The sequence below is a fragment of the Amblyomma americanum genome, chromosome 1 (genome assembly GCF_052857255.1).
Source record: "Amblyomma americanum isolate KBUSLIRL-KWMA chromosome 1, ASM5285725v1, whole genome shotgun sequence".
Lineage (NCBI taxonomy): Eukaryota > Metazoa > Arthropoda > Arachnida > Ixodida > Ixodidae > Amblyomma > Amblyomma americanum.
The window spans coordinates 230,417,880-230,435,018 of NC_135497.1; the positions used below are offsets into that span (position 1 = coordinate 230,417,880).

General features: G+C 47.2%; 3 protein-coding genes across 5 annotated transcripts in view; 2 read left to right on the top strand and 1 right to left on the bottom strand.

Annotated features, from left to right (window-relative positions):
- The window catches only part of LOC144114762 (zinc finger protein 346-like), a 39,736-nt gene that overhangs the window by 286 nt on the left and 22,311 nt on the right, over nucleotides 1–17,139 (top strand). The window contains exon 2 of one of the 2 annotated variants that reach the window (XM_077648710.1): nucleotides 14,216–14,339. The exons of the other annotated variant lie outside the window; for it this stretch is intronic. The gene's annotated coding sequence lies outside the window, so the exon portion shown is untranslated. The remainder of the gene's footprint in view (nucleotides 1–14,215; nucleotides 14,340–17,139) is intronic. 2 annotated transcript variants of the gene reach the window in all.
- On the top strand, nucleotides 8–5,420 carry LOC144114763 (uncharacterized). Of its 2 annotated transcripts, none has more exons than XM_077648712.1 (3): nucleotides 8–2,732; nucleotides 3,506–3,703; nucleotides 5,104–5,420. In XM_077648712.1, exons 1-3 carry the CDS (start codon nucleotides 2,663–2,665, stop codon nucleotides 5,418–5,420), a joined length of 585 nt encoding a protein of 194 aa, XP_077504838.1. In that variant the 5' UTR covers nucleotides 8–2,662. The 2 variants fall into 2 exon arrangements, with proteins under 2 accessions (XP_077504838.1, XP_077504839.1); XM_077648713.1 differs by lacking the exon at nucleotides 5,104–5,420 and adding an exon at nucleotides 3,930–4,032.
- On the bottom strand, nucleotides 8,144–9,881 carry LOC144114764 (uncharacterized). Its single transcript, XM_077648714.1, has 3 exons — nucleotides 9,285–9,881; nucleotides 8,380–8,713; nucleotides 8,144–8,278 (listed from the first exon to the last, which is right to left on the bottom strand). The coding sequence occupies exons 1-2, from the start codon at nucleotides 9,362–9,364 to the stop codon at nucleotides 8,380–8,382; spliced, it is 414 nt and encodes a 137-aa protein (XP_077504840.1). The 5' UTR covers nucleotides 9,365–9,881; the 3' UTR covers nucleotides 8,144–8,278.

The window sequence follows — 17,139 nt, forward strand, 5'->3', positions numbered from 1 at the left end:
CCATAGTGTAGCGCAAGAGTGCGTGCAAAAATAAACGAGCGAGCGCAAAGGCGAGAAGCAGCGGAAGGGACGAGGCTCTGTCAGCTCTGTCCTGTTCGTTTCCCTTCGGCATTGCGCGTGAGTCACTGGTTGTTTCCGCGGCAGCAAAGTGCATTCCACATCGAATCATCAAACTGCTGGTCCGTCAGTGTTCACAGTGTATGCGTTGCTACGCGAGCGCCGATGTGTATGCATAGATGCGTTTGCTGATGGGCAGGCACGCCTAGGAGTCCTAAATGTAAATGTGGCAGTTGTATACCGCCCAGCAAGGCTCGTGACTATGTTTTGGGCTTTCGTTAAGGTGGTTGCCCGACTTCCTGTTCATTATTCGACGTGGGTCGTGATCGTGCACTGCCTGCACGCGTGTTTTTGACGCCGGTATCGGCCCGTTGCGGACTGCCGATAGCGTGCGCCGCTCGGTCTGTTTAGCGTTCTGTTATTCGCTACGCGTATGTGCGTCTTTATAGTGATCTGATGTGGCGTCTTAAGGTTAGAACACACCTCTACGAGCCGATTACACCAGCTGTCAAGCTCAGAGTGGGAGGGGTGTGACGCGTCAAGGCATGCAAGCAACTGAGTGAATTGAAGCGACGCGTCACTGCGATACCACAACAGGTAGCTGCCTGCTCAATCACTTTTGTAACATTGGTAACGTTGCCTGCAGCTGTAAAGTTCTTTTAGTTGCTGGCGGCCGTGAATAAAAATCATTGCTAAATGATGACGAAGAAGCGCTAGAAAAAGAGCGCTTTGTAGCCCTTTCAAATTAAGTGGTTTTGAATAACCTAAGTAGTACAGAGCTTATCATAAAAACTAGTGTGACCAAGTGGCGTTATGTATTTGAAGTTTGGCTGTTTAAACATTTTCTTGTGGTTGTGTGAAATGCCAGCAATACAAATAATTATCAGGAAGTGCCAGGCATTGTGGGTGCAAAATACCACGGTGTAAGTAGCTTAGGTGAGAGGGCGGCGGCGCGGGGCGCACGGCGGAAAGGCTCTGCTTCTAGAGAGCGCCTACAGATGGCGCAAGCAACTGCGCCCCTTTGGCCCGGCCTCCCGCACGCCCCGTCAATGCGAAAACTGCGCCCCGCTCATGGTGCAAGAAGCACTTTGCTGAGGGCATCGGCATTTTCCGTTTTAACACAGTGCTTTCAAAGAACTTCGAGCTGTTTGTGCTTAATATGAGGTCTGCTCGTTTAACCCTGTTCATACTAATACCCCTGCCACACGGCAAATTTAATGTCATTTCCATCGAATGACATTCGTTCAAAACGACATTAGTTTGCTGCCACACGAGAAAATATAATGACATTCGATGAAAACGACATTAGGTATCGAACGAGTTTGGGGAACTCATTCGCCAGCAAACTCCGAGCTAATGTGTTCCCTCTACACCAGAGACTTGGTGAGAATATGCACCGAACATAAATTTCAAACGCGACACAAGCATTATAATATTTCAACGCCCGTATAATTCTGTGGTCGTTCATTTATTTATATAATAATACCGAATAGCACCAGAAAAAATAAAACTGTCACTCTCGCTACCAGCCAACCGGAATGGACGAGCAGTCATGTTTTTTGGCTTTTTTGTGTAGCGTGGCGTATGGCTACCCTTAGCCGCGCTAATCTGCCTTTGTACAGGGCCAGCCTGCTGCGTCTTTGTGCTCGCAAGCATAGACTCGCAGCGATCGCATTCCGCTGCCGCGAATCCATTGCACAAAGCGACGTAGTGACGTCCGCCATTTGTCTGCCGTCGCTGGCTGAACTTTGGCTTGGCTTGGACTCCTGGTGGATAGCAGTGATCAACGCGTTATTGAAACGAGGATTAAAATTTTGAAATCAGTTTCCATTCGCAAAACAATACTTTTCGAAACATATTGAAGCATAGATCGAAATGTTTTTATGCTGCACTTTTTCTCCATCGCAATCGCCATCATTTGCAAATGGCATTACTTTTGGCCGTGTAGCAGCACGCAGAATAAATGACATTAACCCCCGAATGCAGAAATGTAACTCGGCTCGCGCTTCGACTCAACTTCGGCAAGTCGAGTCGAAGCACCAAGGCGGCTTCAGAACGGCCAAGTTGGGTTTCGTGTTTCATAGATGCTCAACCTGACTTGCTTCGTCAAGTTAAGCGCGTGCTTGAAAGCGAGGGCGCATTGCTCGTCTGGGGATGAGAGTATTGAACAATCTATTATAATAATGCCCATTTTGCTCCTATAAAGCAACGCATCTCGTTCAGCAGTCATAAACAGGCACTAGGTGTGAGTGACCTGCATAAAATTGCTAACAATAAAAACTACATTTCAGTGCTACCCGCTGCTTCCACTTGATTGACGTTTTTGGCTGGCAACGTGCTCCACATTGAGCCAATCCTAGTTGAGCCATAGCCAGTTTTTCCCATGCTTTTCCTGCTCCCAGCGGAGACCAGCGCCTCAGTTCACGTTCGAGGAAAAGGAATTGTTATTGTGTTTTGTTAACGCACGTCGGCATATATTAGAGTGCCAAAAAAACCGATGTGTCGTCGCTGGCAAAAAAAAAAAAAACGCCGCTTGGAAGGAAATTGCCGGGCTGTTTAACAGCAATCACGGGGTGACCCGACGTGACCCCAATCAACTCAAGAAATGCTGGGCCAACCTAAACAAAAGTCGAAGGAAGAGGACGCGAGGAAAAAGAGAGATCGCCACAAGACAGGTGAGCGCGGCTTGCAGGCCGTTTACAAATGTTTGTTCCTGCATGCTTTGTATGCCATGGATAAGGGCATGATTATTCTACTTCGGTCGGCGTAAGCAGCGTGGACTGGAATGCATAGTTTTTTAGGAACAGTGTGATAACACGTAAATGGGCACGTAATAACGTTTCGGTGCAGTGTACTCTGCTTTATTTACAAACGCAGATGAATGCAGCCTGCGTTAATCGTGTAAATAATGCCCAAGCAGTATCCTGTACAGCCTCCGTAATTTTTAAAAACTACAGAGAATGTTTGCTACATTCAAGTCAGTACGAAGGCATGCGATTTCTGCTGCATAGAAGACTATGATGAGCGGGCAGTGCAGTGGGACGGAGGGCTCGCGCCTGGCCAGCAGCGAACTGACAATGGACGATTTTGCTCGGAGTTGGTACCATTCGCATACTATCGCGCCGCGAAGCCAAATTGGGTGCACGGTAGACCAGACGGTGTCTACACTGGCGACCTTCATGTTCATGAGGAAACTTGCCGCGCTATTGACAGTTGCTTGGTACTATTGAATATCCGGAAGGCTGTACATACAGCTACCTACCTTTACTCATTCCTGGCACTGCTGGGACGGGTGGCACAAAAACGTAGCGAAAACAACACACAGTTGCATGCATTGGTGTGCCTTTGGTTGCTTTTGTGTGGCACTTCATGAACAAAATATTTTAATGGCGCATTGTCTATAAATTAAGAGTAGCTTCACTGTGTGCGGTGTCTTTTTTCTTTTCAGGAGGAGGGTCAGCTCAATGCACTGTGAGCGCTCAAAGTGAGCAAGTCATTGCTGTTGCCAGCCACATAATGACCAGGGTAGGCAACCAGACTGACTCTGATGGAGGCATCGACCTGCCACCAGTGGCAAGTTTGCCTGTTATAAGATTGTTGCAGCCAATGGTGGATGGAGCAGGCAATGAAGAATTCTATTATGCAGGTAAAGAAAGCACTTTGCATGTTGTAGAAAAACAGCACTCCTCTCTTTATATTCCTTTGATGACAACGGCAGCGTGTACTGTCAATTGACGCTGTTTCAATGTTTTTTATTGCCTTGAACGTGCTATGAGGACTGTACAGTTCATCTACAACAAATTATAAAAATCTCATTTAATACAACACTGTGGAAAGCTGCTCTACATGTGGTTGGCTGAATGTTTGTGCAGATAAAGGCTGCATTGGTTGACAGTGCGAAAGGATGACCTGCTCCAAGCTGCATGTTGTTGGACAGCACTCTGAAGGCATTTTGACTTGACGGCTTATATTCATGTGAGTGGTATGCTGTGTTCCTGTAGCGGAAGGCGAGGAGTTGGTTAACCGTTGGACACCGAGGGAGCAAGCATTCAGTGCTGCAACCTGAACTGCATTCATTATGACATTCTCTCCTGATGATGTTTTTGAGTCTTGTTTGCCATTCCTGCCTCACTTTAAACGAATGCCAACTTTAATGCAGTTTCATTATGCATGCATTCCTTCACATAAATTTTCATATTTCTGTGTACTTGTACATGATGGTGCTCCAGGGATAAGGTAACAACATTCTTGTTGTGCATAATGGTGCAGCTTGCCTATGTGTAATGCTCAAAGCCTTTTCGAATTTGGCTGCTAGTTTCAAGGAAATTGTTAGTTTTGCAATGCAGAGGTTTCACTCGAAGCGCATGTTTTCTGTAGCCCTCAGGCTCAGGCTGCATTATTTGTCACCTTTCTTGTATGCCTCACCTTGGCATTTGTGTCGCATATATGCGGCGAAGCAAGCAGGCAGGCATTACAAGGAAACCTTTGCAAAAAAATGAAAGTGGATTAGCTCAGCTACTCCAGGATATACAAAGTGAAAGCTGTCGGCGTTCATTGGCATTGACAAAGTTCTAGACGCTGATGATTTTGAAGAAAGGAAGGGCGTATAACTGGCTCCCTGGGCCAGAGGACACACATGAGTACAAACTAGCAAATATACTAAAATTGAAAAGAAACCCATTGAATGAGCAAAAAAGCTGCAGGTGCAGAGTTAGAGGATAACCACATGTGTAAAACTCGGGGCCTGCGTGACTATCACAACTGTATCAGCAGAAAAAAATAAAGTGAGGTCATCAGGCATAATTCAGAGTGAAAGGTGAGGAATATGGCAGAACAAAACAGAATGACTAAACTGGGGCCCCCAGAAACAACGGCAGCTATTTGGCGCCGAGAAGGGCAAGTGGTGTCTTATATAAGAACATTATAAAGCTTTCGTTATAATGTCTCTTCACCAATTGACCCAACAATCTGTGCTGTTGAGGCAGACAGCTAATGTGTTGTAAGCTTAGATTTGTCCAACTAATTTTTACCTTTTCTTTATTACAGAAGACGACTGGGAACCTCCGCTCGTGGATGAGCCACAGTCACCGGCGGCTGCTGTTGGTAAGAGTGGGGCAACTCCAGAAGCAATTGAGCAGGAGAGCAATCTCTTTTTTCCTGCTGTGCAACCTGCTGATGCTTCCAGCACAGCTGCAGCAGGCTGCAGCAGTGCTACAGTTGCTTCTGGAGCTGCCGCTGGTCCCACTACTGCTGAAGCAGTGGCCACCGGTGACGCTGGCAGGGCTCCAAGAGGGCGGATGGCCCTTTTAGAAAGGTCTCTGGCAGATGAGAACGACTATATAGCGGCCTTACTGCGTGAATAGCATGGACTGCGTCTGCAGCTGATGCGAGAGGACCACAACAGTATTCTGCAAGAGCGGCAGGAGAAAAAACTTCTTGATATCCAGAAAAAAAAATTGGAATTGGAAATCTTAGAAATTGAAAAACAAATCAAACTTGAACAGCTTCGTAGGCTGCGAGAGGCACCAGAATAAACGGTGCCTATGACTGAATGAAACTGGAATGCTGTGTGAATGCTTGCACAAATATTATGTGGCAAACCCACAACACTACACTTCATTTGCACATGTACCGTTTTAAGCACATGACTCGGTGGGAACAGACATACAGCCCCGTCACCACCTTGCATGCAAGTCTGACAAGCTATCGCATAGCAGGAGGCAGGTAGGATGGTTGCGTGGTACTTATGCTGCTATGGCTATATGGATCTTTGGATGCAAACAGCAATTTATTCATAGAAATACGCATTGCTGTATGCTACAAATATGGCTGCTCTAGGAAAGAAAAACCTCCCCTGGCATTGCTTGCAAAACCAACCAGCAGAGAAAATTGGAGGCCACATTGTTAAAGTTTACATGTATAAAAAGTCAACAATATTGGCTCACGCAAGTCAACACCACATAAATGCTCAAAGGCCAACACCGCTCTCTACTCCTTCCATTATCTTTGCTGCCTCATCTAACCTAAACCCTCGCAGCTAGTGCCTCCTACTCAAGAACCGAAACCCTTAAAGAATTCGATTCCTCCTATGCTGTCTACAAGGTGGGCCCATAGCTTGAGTCAATACAATGCCACAGCCTCCCGCTTTGCTGAAGTAATCTATTGCTTCAAAAATATGGCCACCACATTCCTGTGACAAGCCGCACTAGGCATGACAAAAAAAGACTATAAAGAAGCATGCATCAAAAAAACACTTGCTGATGGCACCCACGTTCTGCTATTTCAAACCCCGCCAAACCATGTAACAATTTCAAAACATGCCAGTTCTCGATGAGTGGAATCAGCACAGTTCCAAGAAGGCCGGCTCAAATGCAAAGCCAGATTTAAGCTGTGACAGCCAACCAGTAACTGCATGTACAAATCAAAAGAACCGCTCGTCCAAGTGTTTGCATGTAAAAGATTTCACTACAACACTTGCGAGCTAGAAGTAGCTACCTAGTCATATCACAAACCATTCATTGAACCCACAAAACAAAAAGTTGCAAACACTACTGGGGTCATAAATTATCTTTCAGTGGTCCACCATGACTGCGGCAGCAAGGCGTTCCCAAACATCAGTAGTGCCCGCACACAATGATCTCGACTAACTGTTGGTGTTGGCTCATGACAACTCACTTTATGATCTAGGGTTTGTATTCAGCCATGCAAAGCAAGGCACCTAACAAACACCAGGTGCATTTCGCTCGAGAACAATGAATATTGAGTGCAACTGCTCGCAGACAGATTGTGTAGCCTTAGCAACAGTTACAGGAGTTCTATGTACGACCATGACCTTTACACTTGGAAATTAAAAATGCTCACAGGTCACACACTGTAGGTTGGTATGTTTCACCATGACACAACAATGCCTGGAATCCTCTCCGCACATATGCTGATTCTTTCGCTTCTTTCTCTGTGCCAGTTACTGCCCGTTATGCAACTTTGTTGTAAGAGATTGAGCTGGACGAGGCATGTGGATCATGTCAGGAAGCCCATTTCAGACCTAAAGAATCGACCTTTTGCCCCATACTATGACAACAACCAACTCCCACTTTGAACAGAGACGAGAGAGAGCGACAATGCACAACAAACCACTCGAGCATCGTTCCTTGAAAAGAAGGCTCCAGTGTGACAGCTGAAGGTTCGACCGTTCTACACCATCTTGAAAGCAAACCGAATGAAAAGAATACACTCATGTTTTTTTTTACCTCAATACAGCCAAAAAAAGTGAGAAATTTAATAACTGATTCATAACACACCTCTGTTGGCAAGCCAGAAAACAAAACTTCGCAGTGATCTGGAATTTCATCATTGTAGGCAATTGGGAACGTCTCGTTTTGTTGTAAAAGGGATATTTGAAATTAATGATTGTGCAATGGGTTTTCCGGGCAGAAAGTACAAAGCGCAGAACAGCGTTCACTGACAGTCAACGGTTCCAGCAGCACCAACCCGAAGCACGCGCTTGCCGAGAGCAGTCCCGCTGCCACATGGGCACTTCTTTGTCATTACAATTGTGACATAAAAACAAATTTATACTCAACACATGGAAGACATGCAAGAGCCCAAGCTTGAAGTGCAAGCCATGTGAAAGTAGGAAAGACGAAGTAGCAGAACTACTTGCTGTGAGGAACCTGAATTCCATGCCGCTACCAAAGCAGCCACACAAATGTTTGCTCTGTGGAAAGGTGCACAAGCCCTGCGACTGCTCCACCTAAGGCCTAACTGTTGTACTTTACCAAATCTGGTAATTTTTCACATGCGTGTAAGCAAAGCCGCCAAGGCAGCAGCTCTTAAACAGATGAACTGAGCGCCATTAAGACCCTCGGCAGCAGGGTCAACAAGAGCTTTTCTGGTATTCGCCTCCTGCAAGATCAATACAGCGTTCTTGAAAAATAGCATTTGAAATAGAACACTATAGCAAGAAATGCAGAACCTAGAAGCGGAAGAGTAGCAGTTTGTTAATGCAACAAGCTCGCAACTTAAAAGCTTCCGAAGCTGAGAAAAAATTCTAGTGTAAAGGGGTGTATTCGCAGTGAAGGTCTGCGGTCGTAGATCAGAGAGCGTCATGATGAGCACACTCTCAGGAGTCACTCAGGATCCCCAGCTGCACTTCGTCGACCTCTTCGTCCCGCCGCTTGAACTGCTGCTAGTCGTTCCCATTGCTGTAACATTTCTTTAGTTCCTGCACAAAAGTTGGGATACGGGTAGCATGAGCAAGTGCGCATTATAAACATGCTTTATTCAAAATGCATGGGACAGTGTTGAGGACTGTGCATTTCTTACCTATGTGAAGCTCTTCTGGATGAGCACCCGTTGTGCCTGCATTCCCGACAAGCTGTCGCTGACAGCATCAACAGGTGGCAGGTGCTCTGGCCGCCTCGCTGCTGTCGTGCTGGTGCGAGCCGGTGGAGCGTCCTGGATGGGAGCGCTTTCAATAGGAGGCTGTGGCTCCTTCATCAAACATGCAAAGTTCTGCAGGGCTGCACACGCTGTGATGATCACTGCAGCTTGTTTCGGCTTGTGCTGGAGCCCCATATCCAGACAAGGGAAGAGGTGCTTCCAGACACCGAATGTCCTTTCGACCACATTCCGTGTCTTTATGTGGGCTTTTTGGTACCTGCACGTATAAAGGAATACTGCGTTGATTTAATGCCACAGCTCGAAAGTGTGGTCAAGCTTTGTCAACTTTGTCATGCACTGTCATTGGAAACATTAACTAACCTTCCTTGCGGTGAATTTGCACAGTGATTGCGTGGTAATATAGCGCCTAGAATGTAGTGCTACTCTTCATGGAGCATGGAGAACGAAGCTACACTCTTCATGGAGTACAAAGCTACATTATAAAGCAGTACTAAAACAAAATGCTGGGCCTCGATCGCATATTCCGAAGAGACACATTTCGCTATGTGGGACGCCGTAGTGAAAGGCTCCGGAAATTTCTACCACCTGGCGTTCTTCAGCGTGCAACGACGTCGCACAGTACACAGGCCTCCAGCATTTCGCCTCCATCGAAATGTGAACGCCGCGGCCGGGATCGAACCCGCGTCTTTCGGGGAAGTAATCTTGTGACTGTACGTTCGTAGCACCGCGGGGAAATAAATAAAATGACAGCACGTACACAACGCGAACGAATACGAATGAGCTGAACAGTGGTAACTGTTCAGAGAATTTCAATTTTCATTGCTCACCTGCACATTGATGGAGAAATAGCCTTTGCGGTTTCGGTAGACATCCGTATCTGCGCCACCCGGGCTGTTGACGCGGACATGCGTGCAATCTATGCAGCCGGTCACACCAGGGAATTCACCGATCTCATAAAAGTCCCGCATCAGCTTTTCAAACTGCGAGACGGCTGGAAACTGCAACAGCATCGGGCGCAGGCAATCAGCAAGGTGACCTTGCCAACTGCGCGGCACACCGTGGGCTGCGAAATCCGCACCAGATCCCCGGTGACGGTTTGGAAAGTACCGGCCCCATAAAACCTCAAAGCCAGGAGTAGCTGCAGCATCGGAGGAACAGGCTGTCCCCTGTTGTCGGGACTTTCACGCAGGGGCAACACGGTGAGCAGCTCCCGCACGGCGTTCTTGGAGAACCGATAGCGGGCGAGGAGCTGCTCGTCGTCGTAGGGCTCCATGGGGTTCCCCCGATCTCGTAACGCTGGCCGTGGAATCTTCGGCAACGAATGGGCCTCAGAAAATACTACGTCCATGGAGTGGCAAGCGAACTCGAACGCAGCTACCCTCCGCGCGACGTCCGATCGGTAGGTGGCCATGTTGGAAAATACAACGAAGTCAGCTTCAAGCAAGCTCCTCAGCCAACTTGAAGTTGGACCGAACTAGGATCGAGCCAAGCCGGTTGCAAGTCGCACTTCAAGCCGAGTTTGGTTTATGAAACACGATGGAGCTCACTTGAGACCGATGGAAGTTAAGTTCGAGCCAAGTTACATTTCTGCATTCGGGGTTACTAAGTCGAACAAATGTCATTCGATGGGAATGACATTAGATTTGCCGTGTGGCAGGGGTATTAGTTGTGGGGTGCCGACAGAGTCCGACGCCCTGATTATAAACCGCGCGCAGCAAGAAAGAAATCTGGCCGAGGAACGGTTTGGTTCAGTTTTGCGGGAGGCTGGATATAAATCATTACCTTTCCTTAACAACAAAAGCCGAGGCCTGAGCAATTCGTTCGTATTGACAGGATGTTATAGGGTTATGGAACAGCTACTGTTGCGGCCGTGCTTGCTGTCGCAATCGCGTAATGATACAAGCTAACAGCGTTTTTTTTTTTTTCATTACACATGTAGTATTTTAATCAACCTTATTTGGCGTCGCTAGCTAAAAAGCCACCGGCATTATTTCTTTGCTATTCCCCGCATATGTAGCATAGCATCGCATCAAAACACTTTTTTTTCACGTCATTTATTTACTGAATTTTAGAATTTTCAGGCAAGAAAGTATGTAATACAAAACGTCAATACAAATAACATGCTCGATAAAAGAAGCGAATGAAACGCGAATAAGCAAGAAAAGGCATGTTCAGTTCGTTGAAGCGGTCCTGCTTACACAAGCTTAGACATTTTGCGCAAGTCTTGGCTCTTCTTTTCATGCTTGTTCTTCAGTTGCCTGCAGTACTGACGCATGCGTAGGCATATGTAGTAATGTAGCAACTTGGCAAGCATTTCTTCTTTGTGCGTACCACAAGGAAACGTGAAGTGGAAATTCTCTAGCACGGCATCAGTAGTTTTGTCGTATGCATCCCTGTCATCTGCGTACTTAGCGAACCTTTCCTCAGTGTATTTGAACAAGTCAAAGAGGTGCATATTTGGATGCGTGAGCCAGCCCCTGGTTTTGCAGTTCACGAGATCGGCTTCGGGCACATTTGCGAGACCTTTCTGTCCTTCAAGAGCACCCTTGCAAATGGAGCAGGTTGTAACATTGCGAAGTTTTCTTGACACAAACCCTGTAACGTAGTAGACAATGCAGTCGACTACAGTTGCATCTGTGTCAGGGTCATCGAAATCGAAGACATTGTCGCACTCCCAGTTTCCATCATCGATGAGCCCGTCAAGTCTTTGCTTCAGTTCATGCAACTTTCCCGCATGTTGCGCAGCTGAGCCCTTATATATTTCTCTGATGTCAGCCAAAGTCACAACAGCTGCTTGCCTTTTATCAAGCACCGTACAATTCCCAAACTTCGGCGGTTTTACCAAAGAATATAAGCTGAGCATGCGGTACAGCTGTAGGAAGGTGGGAAATGTCGGGTGCTCATTCTGCCCACCAGCTTGCCTGATTATGCCAAAGAAGCGCTCCAGCGAATCTTGGTTCATCTTTGCCGTCAATACATACTTGAAGCCGCAGTTCTTCAGCAGGTGAATTGACAGCTCCCGCACAGATTGCAATGTTACGCATAGGCCTTCGGCAGTTGACTGCGTCAGAAAGAGGTCCTTGTGGATTTCACCGCTCACGACCTGTTGCTCCCACGAGTCCAGCCACTCGGATGCAGATTCCAGGACACCAAAATCCTTGCACTCCAGTTTTAAACCTTCTGCCGGAAAGCGCCGGTTTAAAGCGTCAAACAAGTCATTTAAAAAAAGCGTGAATTCGACCGTCGGCTCCACATTGGTTAGACGAGGCGCACCTCTCTTTGCATAAAAAAGAATTCATTTAGCCACAGAGTTGCTGAATATCAGCGTAGCAAGCTTTACCCTCATCCTGAGCATCTTGGAAGGGTTTATGTGGCTGTATGTTATTTTGGGACATACTTTGAGCTCTGTTTTGTTCTTGCTGTCTGCAACGAACAAGGCATCATAGCAGGACCACCTTATCAGCTTCCCATCTCTTTTGAGAACCTTCTTGTATAGTAGCCTGTTTCTGATGCACTTGAAAAGATGAGGTGTATCAGACAGTACGTACACATTTCTAGAACTGTCCATTGGGTGCTCAAAAGAATTACGAACGTGACCCAGAGAACCAGTGATACCGAGCTGCTTCCACATCGCCCGGTTGGTGGAAGCACCGTCACACACTACTCCGTCGACGAACAAGCCGGCGTTTTCTAGGTGTACGTTACATTGGATCAGGAGTTGAGAAAGCAGCGTCCCCTTAGTTGGTCCTTTCGACGCAAATACGGCTACTGGCTGTAAGTATGTTTCACCAAACGGTGCAAAAGCAAAGACGAGGCCATGATCTGCGATTTCATTGCTTTGATTATTTTTTTCTCCATGATCAACAAGACCGGTGTACGTCATTGTCTGCGAGTTGACGGCCACTTCTTTTCTTACTTGAATTTCGTCCAAGATAAGGATTCCCCTCCGCTGGAAAGCGGTCTTTGCGGCAACCTTTATCTTGAGGGCTTTGAAGAAGTTCTCATCAAAACCGCACTTCTGGCCAACCATGCTAATATATTTTCTCACGGTGGTGACGCACGGCAAAGGCAATATGTCATTGTTCCGTAAAAAAGAGTAGGTGGCCGGGCTCCGTATATGCAGCAAGAGGCACAACAGGATCCAGTCGTCCGTGTACCGTCTGCTTTATTTTGATGCGCACTTAGCCGCTGCTATACATTCTTCTAACAAAAGCAGCTGTGCTGGCGGTATATCAAGTCCCTTCAGTTTCTCCTTGATATCTTGCTCCTGCAAATCTGTTAGCTGCTTCATAGCCGCCTGCAACTGCCCCAGTAGAAGCTTGTTGCGCTTTGCCAGTCGTGCTCTTGAACGCTGAAGGGCTGACCTTGCACGTCGCAAAGCAGAAAGCTTCTGTTGCTGGACAGGCCCCACCGACAACCTGAAACGCTTGAAAGGTATTTGCTGCTTGGCTCGGGCAACTCGGCGATCAGCATGTATCCTTAGGGTGTCAGCAAGGCCAGAACACAGATGACAGATGGCACCCCGAGATGTCACCAAAAGGCATTTGTTGTGTCTCCAGTTTTTTTGAGAGTCCACAAAAGCACATTCAGGGGACACATCAGGGAAGTCCTTCAAACTAGGTCCTCCCCCACAGACATCTGTGTTGTCAACAACTTTCAGCATGGTTTGAACTTCAAGGGGTGACGTGGCGACGGGACTTATGCCCACTGCAGTAGGGTCGATCAACTTGTCGAATATGTAGACTTGCACGGTCATGTCGCTTTTGATGTGCACCGCCTTCCTGTTAAACAGTACCGACGATCCGTCGCTGGTCCTATGCGCTACCGCGGCGTCAATAAACACGACGTCCCTCACTCCTGCTACATTGATGAGATGCGCTGCCCATGAAGGCTGTGGTAGGCTAATGCAAGATACTCCACTGAAAAGCTGCTCGAACGATGAGTGAGATAAGTCATTCTCACTGGATTTTGCAACACAAGCGTTGTCGTCAGAAGATGTTTCCATACTGTCCGCTGAAAAAACATCTATGTTGCTAGCTGACATCAGCGCGCTGCTGCTGTCACTGTTCCGGTCACTCACAGAAGCAGCCACAGGAAGCGCTAGCCGTTTCACATGCTTTCGAGGGCTTTTGATCTTTTTCGAGAGGTAGCTTGGAGCGCCTTCGAAAAGTGATGGCACAGCGTCTTTTGAAAGGCCCGCTCTTCTTGTTCCAGACATCAACACATGACCGTCGATTTCCGCAGACCATGTCTTCAGGATAAAATGAGAAGCGAAATGCTTTTCACAAACATGGTCCGTCCTTTGGAGTATGCGGTCTTTACGAGGTATAGCCCGTCTCCATGCTTCAAGTCTTGCTTCATCGTTTGGCGGCTTGAAAAGCGAGTACTTTTCTTTGCAAGACTTGTAACCAGTGTTGCAAAACGGTACGAAGCACTTTCCCATTATGCAGGCTCATGAAACAGTCCGAAGGTTCAGACGTACCTGACGGCCAAGTGAAAAATGCGTTGAGAAAACACGGTGGGCAGCAACCACGTGGCCACGCTGCACGTGTAACCAGCCGGTGATGTAGGCGCGCGCGAAGACGGCGCGCGGGGGTCTCAGCGGGCGCAAGTTGCTAGCGCCCTCTCTTGACGCGTGGAGAAAGGAGAACTCCACGCCTTCTCCTCCGCTTCGCGCCCAGCCTGCGCCGTTCAGTCACCTAAGCTACACTTCTTACACCGTGCAAAATACACAGCTGTAAATTATGTTGTTATGCAGGTGAAGTGCCTTCTCTTCAGTAGTGAAGAGGTCTGAAAAGAGCTTCATCGGAGAAGATGTCTCCACTGTCCAGATTTGGGGCTGTTCTTGTCTGTGCCCGTTCAGCGTACATTGCAGAGCACAAGTATGTGTTGAGTTTTCTCAGATCTATTTTTTTCACCTCTGCATTGAGATCAGTGTATTGCAATGTCTGCTTTGGACCAGAACGTTGATGGCATGTATTGGCATTCTCCTATTCAAAATAACGTGTGTGTCTCTTCTCAATAGGTCATCATCAGATGGTGCCAGTTTCATGCTCAGAAAGAAGCAGTGCTTAAATACAGGGGGGTCTCGGCTGGCCTCGGAACTCTTACAAAACTAGCGACGAATCTGAGACTCCCTGTACTAGAATGTAGGGAGCGTATGAATCCGAAGCAAGCAACCAATTTTCTTTTTCTTATTAGTGGTGGTTAGAACATTTCTCCTGTCGTTTCTAAAATTTCATGGTGATTTTTAGCAAGAATCATTAACACGTTTTCTTATAGCCAAGACGCAAAAAATGCAACGTTGACAGCACAACACACAGGGTGGAAGAAAAAGGGAAACCCGCACCCTCATACCACGATTGAGTCCAGAGCTGGCCGCTCAGCTCCAAGGCTACGCAGCAACAATGAGCACACTGGCATAGCCTCAGCTCAGCCACTTTCTCTCTCTTCCTCTCTAGTTCCCTCCCCACCTGTTCTCGAGTCACTAGAAACCCCCTTCAATGCAGCCAGGCTTTAAAAAATGCCAATATGAAGTAATGGGCTACAGGGCAGCATTCTAAGGTGATATTACAGCATGAGAACAATGCTTTTATTCTTTTTTTTCTCTAGTATCCATCTCACATGGCACTCCTCATAGACAATCATAATAGAAGGATAACCATGTCAAGCTTCTGCAGTAATGCCGGTGTCACATGGCATGCCTCAGAGACTGGTCCAGCAAATACGTCTTATTTCACTTGATGAAAAGAATATGAATGGTGTTATATAGCGCAGCTATGAATGCACCTCAAAGATGAGAAACATTAATTGGACTTGACAGCTTCTCTTCTGTGGCCTCTTATGTATTACGAAAGTAAAAACAGCGCTAATTTTTGCACAAACCACACAGAAAGAACAGACAGGACAGCGCCCGTCCTGTCTGTTCTTTCTGTGTTGTTTATGTAAAAATTAGTGCTGTTTTTACTTTTGTTACACAATGTTACACCAACTAGTCCAGCCAGAGGTACTGTTAAATGAACTTTTCACTGTAGTTGCAATATTTTTACTGCCTCTAGATCTGAGTGGAAAATAAGCACCGTCTACTGCAAGCTACTTCAAGGTCTGTTGAATTATAGCCTGTGCACAAAAAAGCTAAACGTGCTAAATGAAAAAAGGTGAATGTTCACCATAAATTGTTACCTCTGTGATTATCTTGGTCAGTTTTGATTTTTTTTTTTTTTGCCATTTCACTTGCTTGGTGATGACACTGTGCAAGTTCATTGAATATACTTGCTCTAATACACTTACAAGAAATTAGGAGCTTGTAGTGACCTGTTTGACTCAGCCTTTCGGCATGCTACCTGATATCATAGTTCAACAAAGCTTGAAAGAAACTGCATATACTATGGACACCAGATGTTTGCTTGCGTCTTTTTTCAAATGCCTTAGACATTAATGTGCAGGCGCGGACAGAAGTAAACGGAGCGCGCCGCACAAGAAAGAGCTGCTTTTCAGCGCCGCCTAGCAAAACTACACGTAAGCTCAAAATCGCGACACGCATATGCAGGCCCCTACCAGCGCAACCCTCTCATTGCTCCGCTCGCCTCGCATTCAGCCGTAGTCAGGGTCACGCTGATGATGATTATGGTCGGATGGTTGCGCCCTTAGTAGCGAGCAAGCATTTCTGAGCACACAGACCACTGCCTTGATGCCACAAATCCCGCGGGGGCGACGCTATCATTATGTCGTTTCTTCTGTGACAGCTGTAGGCACGTTTCCATCGCAAATAGCGCGCATCCTTCGAAGTTTAGTTGCCTCTGGGATTCATTTCCATCTCGCTATAGACCAAGTAAACTCAAAAACGCTTGATCCACCACCGCAGTTTCGGGTTCTTTTAATACAGTTACCGTTCATTTTCGGCTTGCTCCTTCGAGGAACCGACGGAGCGGCAAAGCATGCGCCCTGTGTGTCTGTACTGCACCACAGTGCTCCTGCATTGGAACCTCGCCTAGGAGGTCAGCTTAAAATGAGATGAAACCGCCGCTCTTGGCGCTTTTTGCAGCGCGATCCAGCATCTCAAGGATAGTGACTGCTTCCAATGTGCTGGATGCAGCTGTTGGGTTTCCACACCTATATTCTCAAACAGACCAATGTCTATATGTAGCCGGTAGCAGTGAAGTAATACAGCTCGCACAGAAGAGTTTGGATCACTTGCCGGGTTCTGTCGTGGCTCATACTCTGATTAGTGGGCGATCACGGGTACTTATATGCCGAATTTCGCACGCGGGGCACGCAACAGTAACGCACTGCTGCCGCGGCATTCGTGTGGGTGAGACAGCGGGTGCTTGTAGTCATCCTAAGATCCGAAGGTGCATGCAAAGTGATTACCATGAGCTCTGCTCCGCACATGACAGCGCGATACGCAGCGCACTGTCTCAGTGGTGATAAGAGCAGGATCCAGTATAGGGGCAGTTTGTTTCGGGGGAGACAGGCAGGGTGCATGCACTAGTGCTACGTCAGCGCCTGGTAGGGACAAGGCGAATCATCAGTGATAACTGTAGAAAATTAACACAAAACTGCGGCAGTATGCCGAGTGTTTCAAGCGCGTTTGCTTGCGAGTGAGGCGCAGCAGAGTCCCAGCAGCAGCAAAGTTCGAAACACGCGGGTTGTTTGCGGCGCAAACATGCCTCCAGCTGTCTC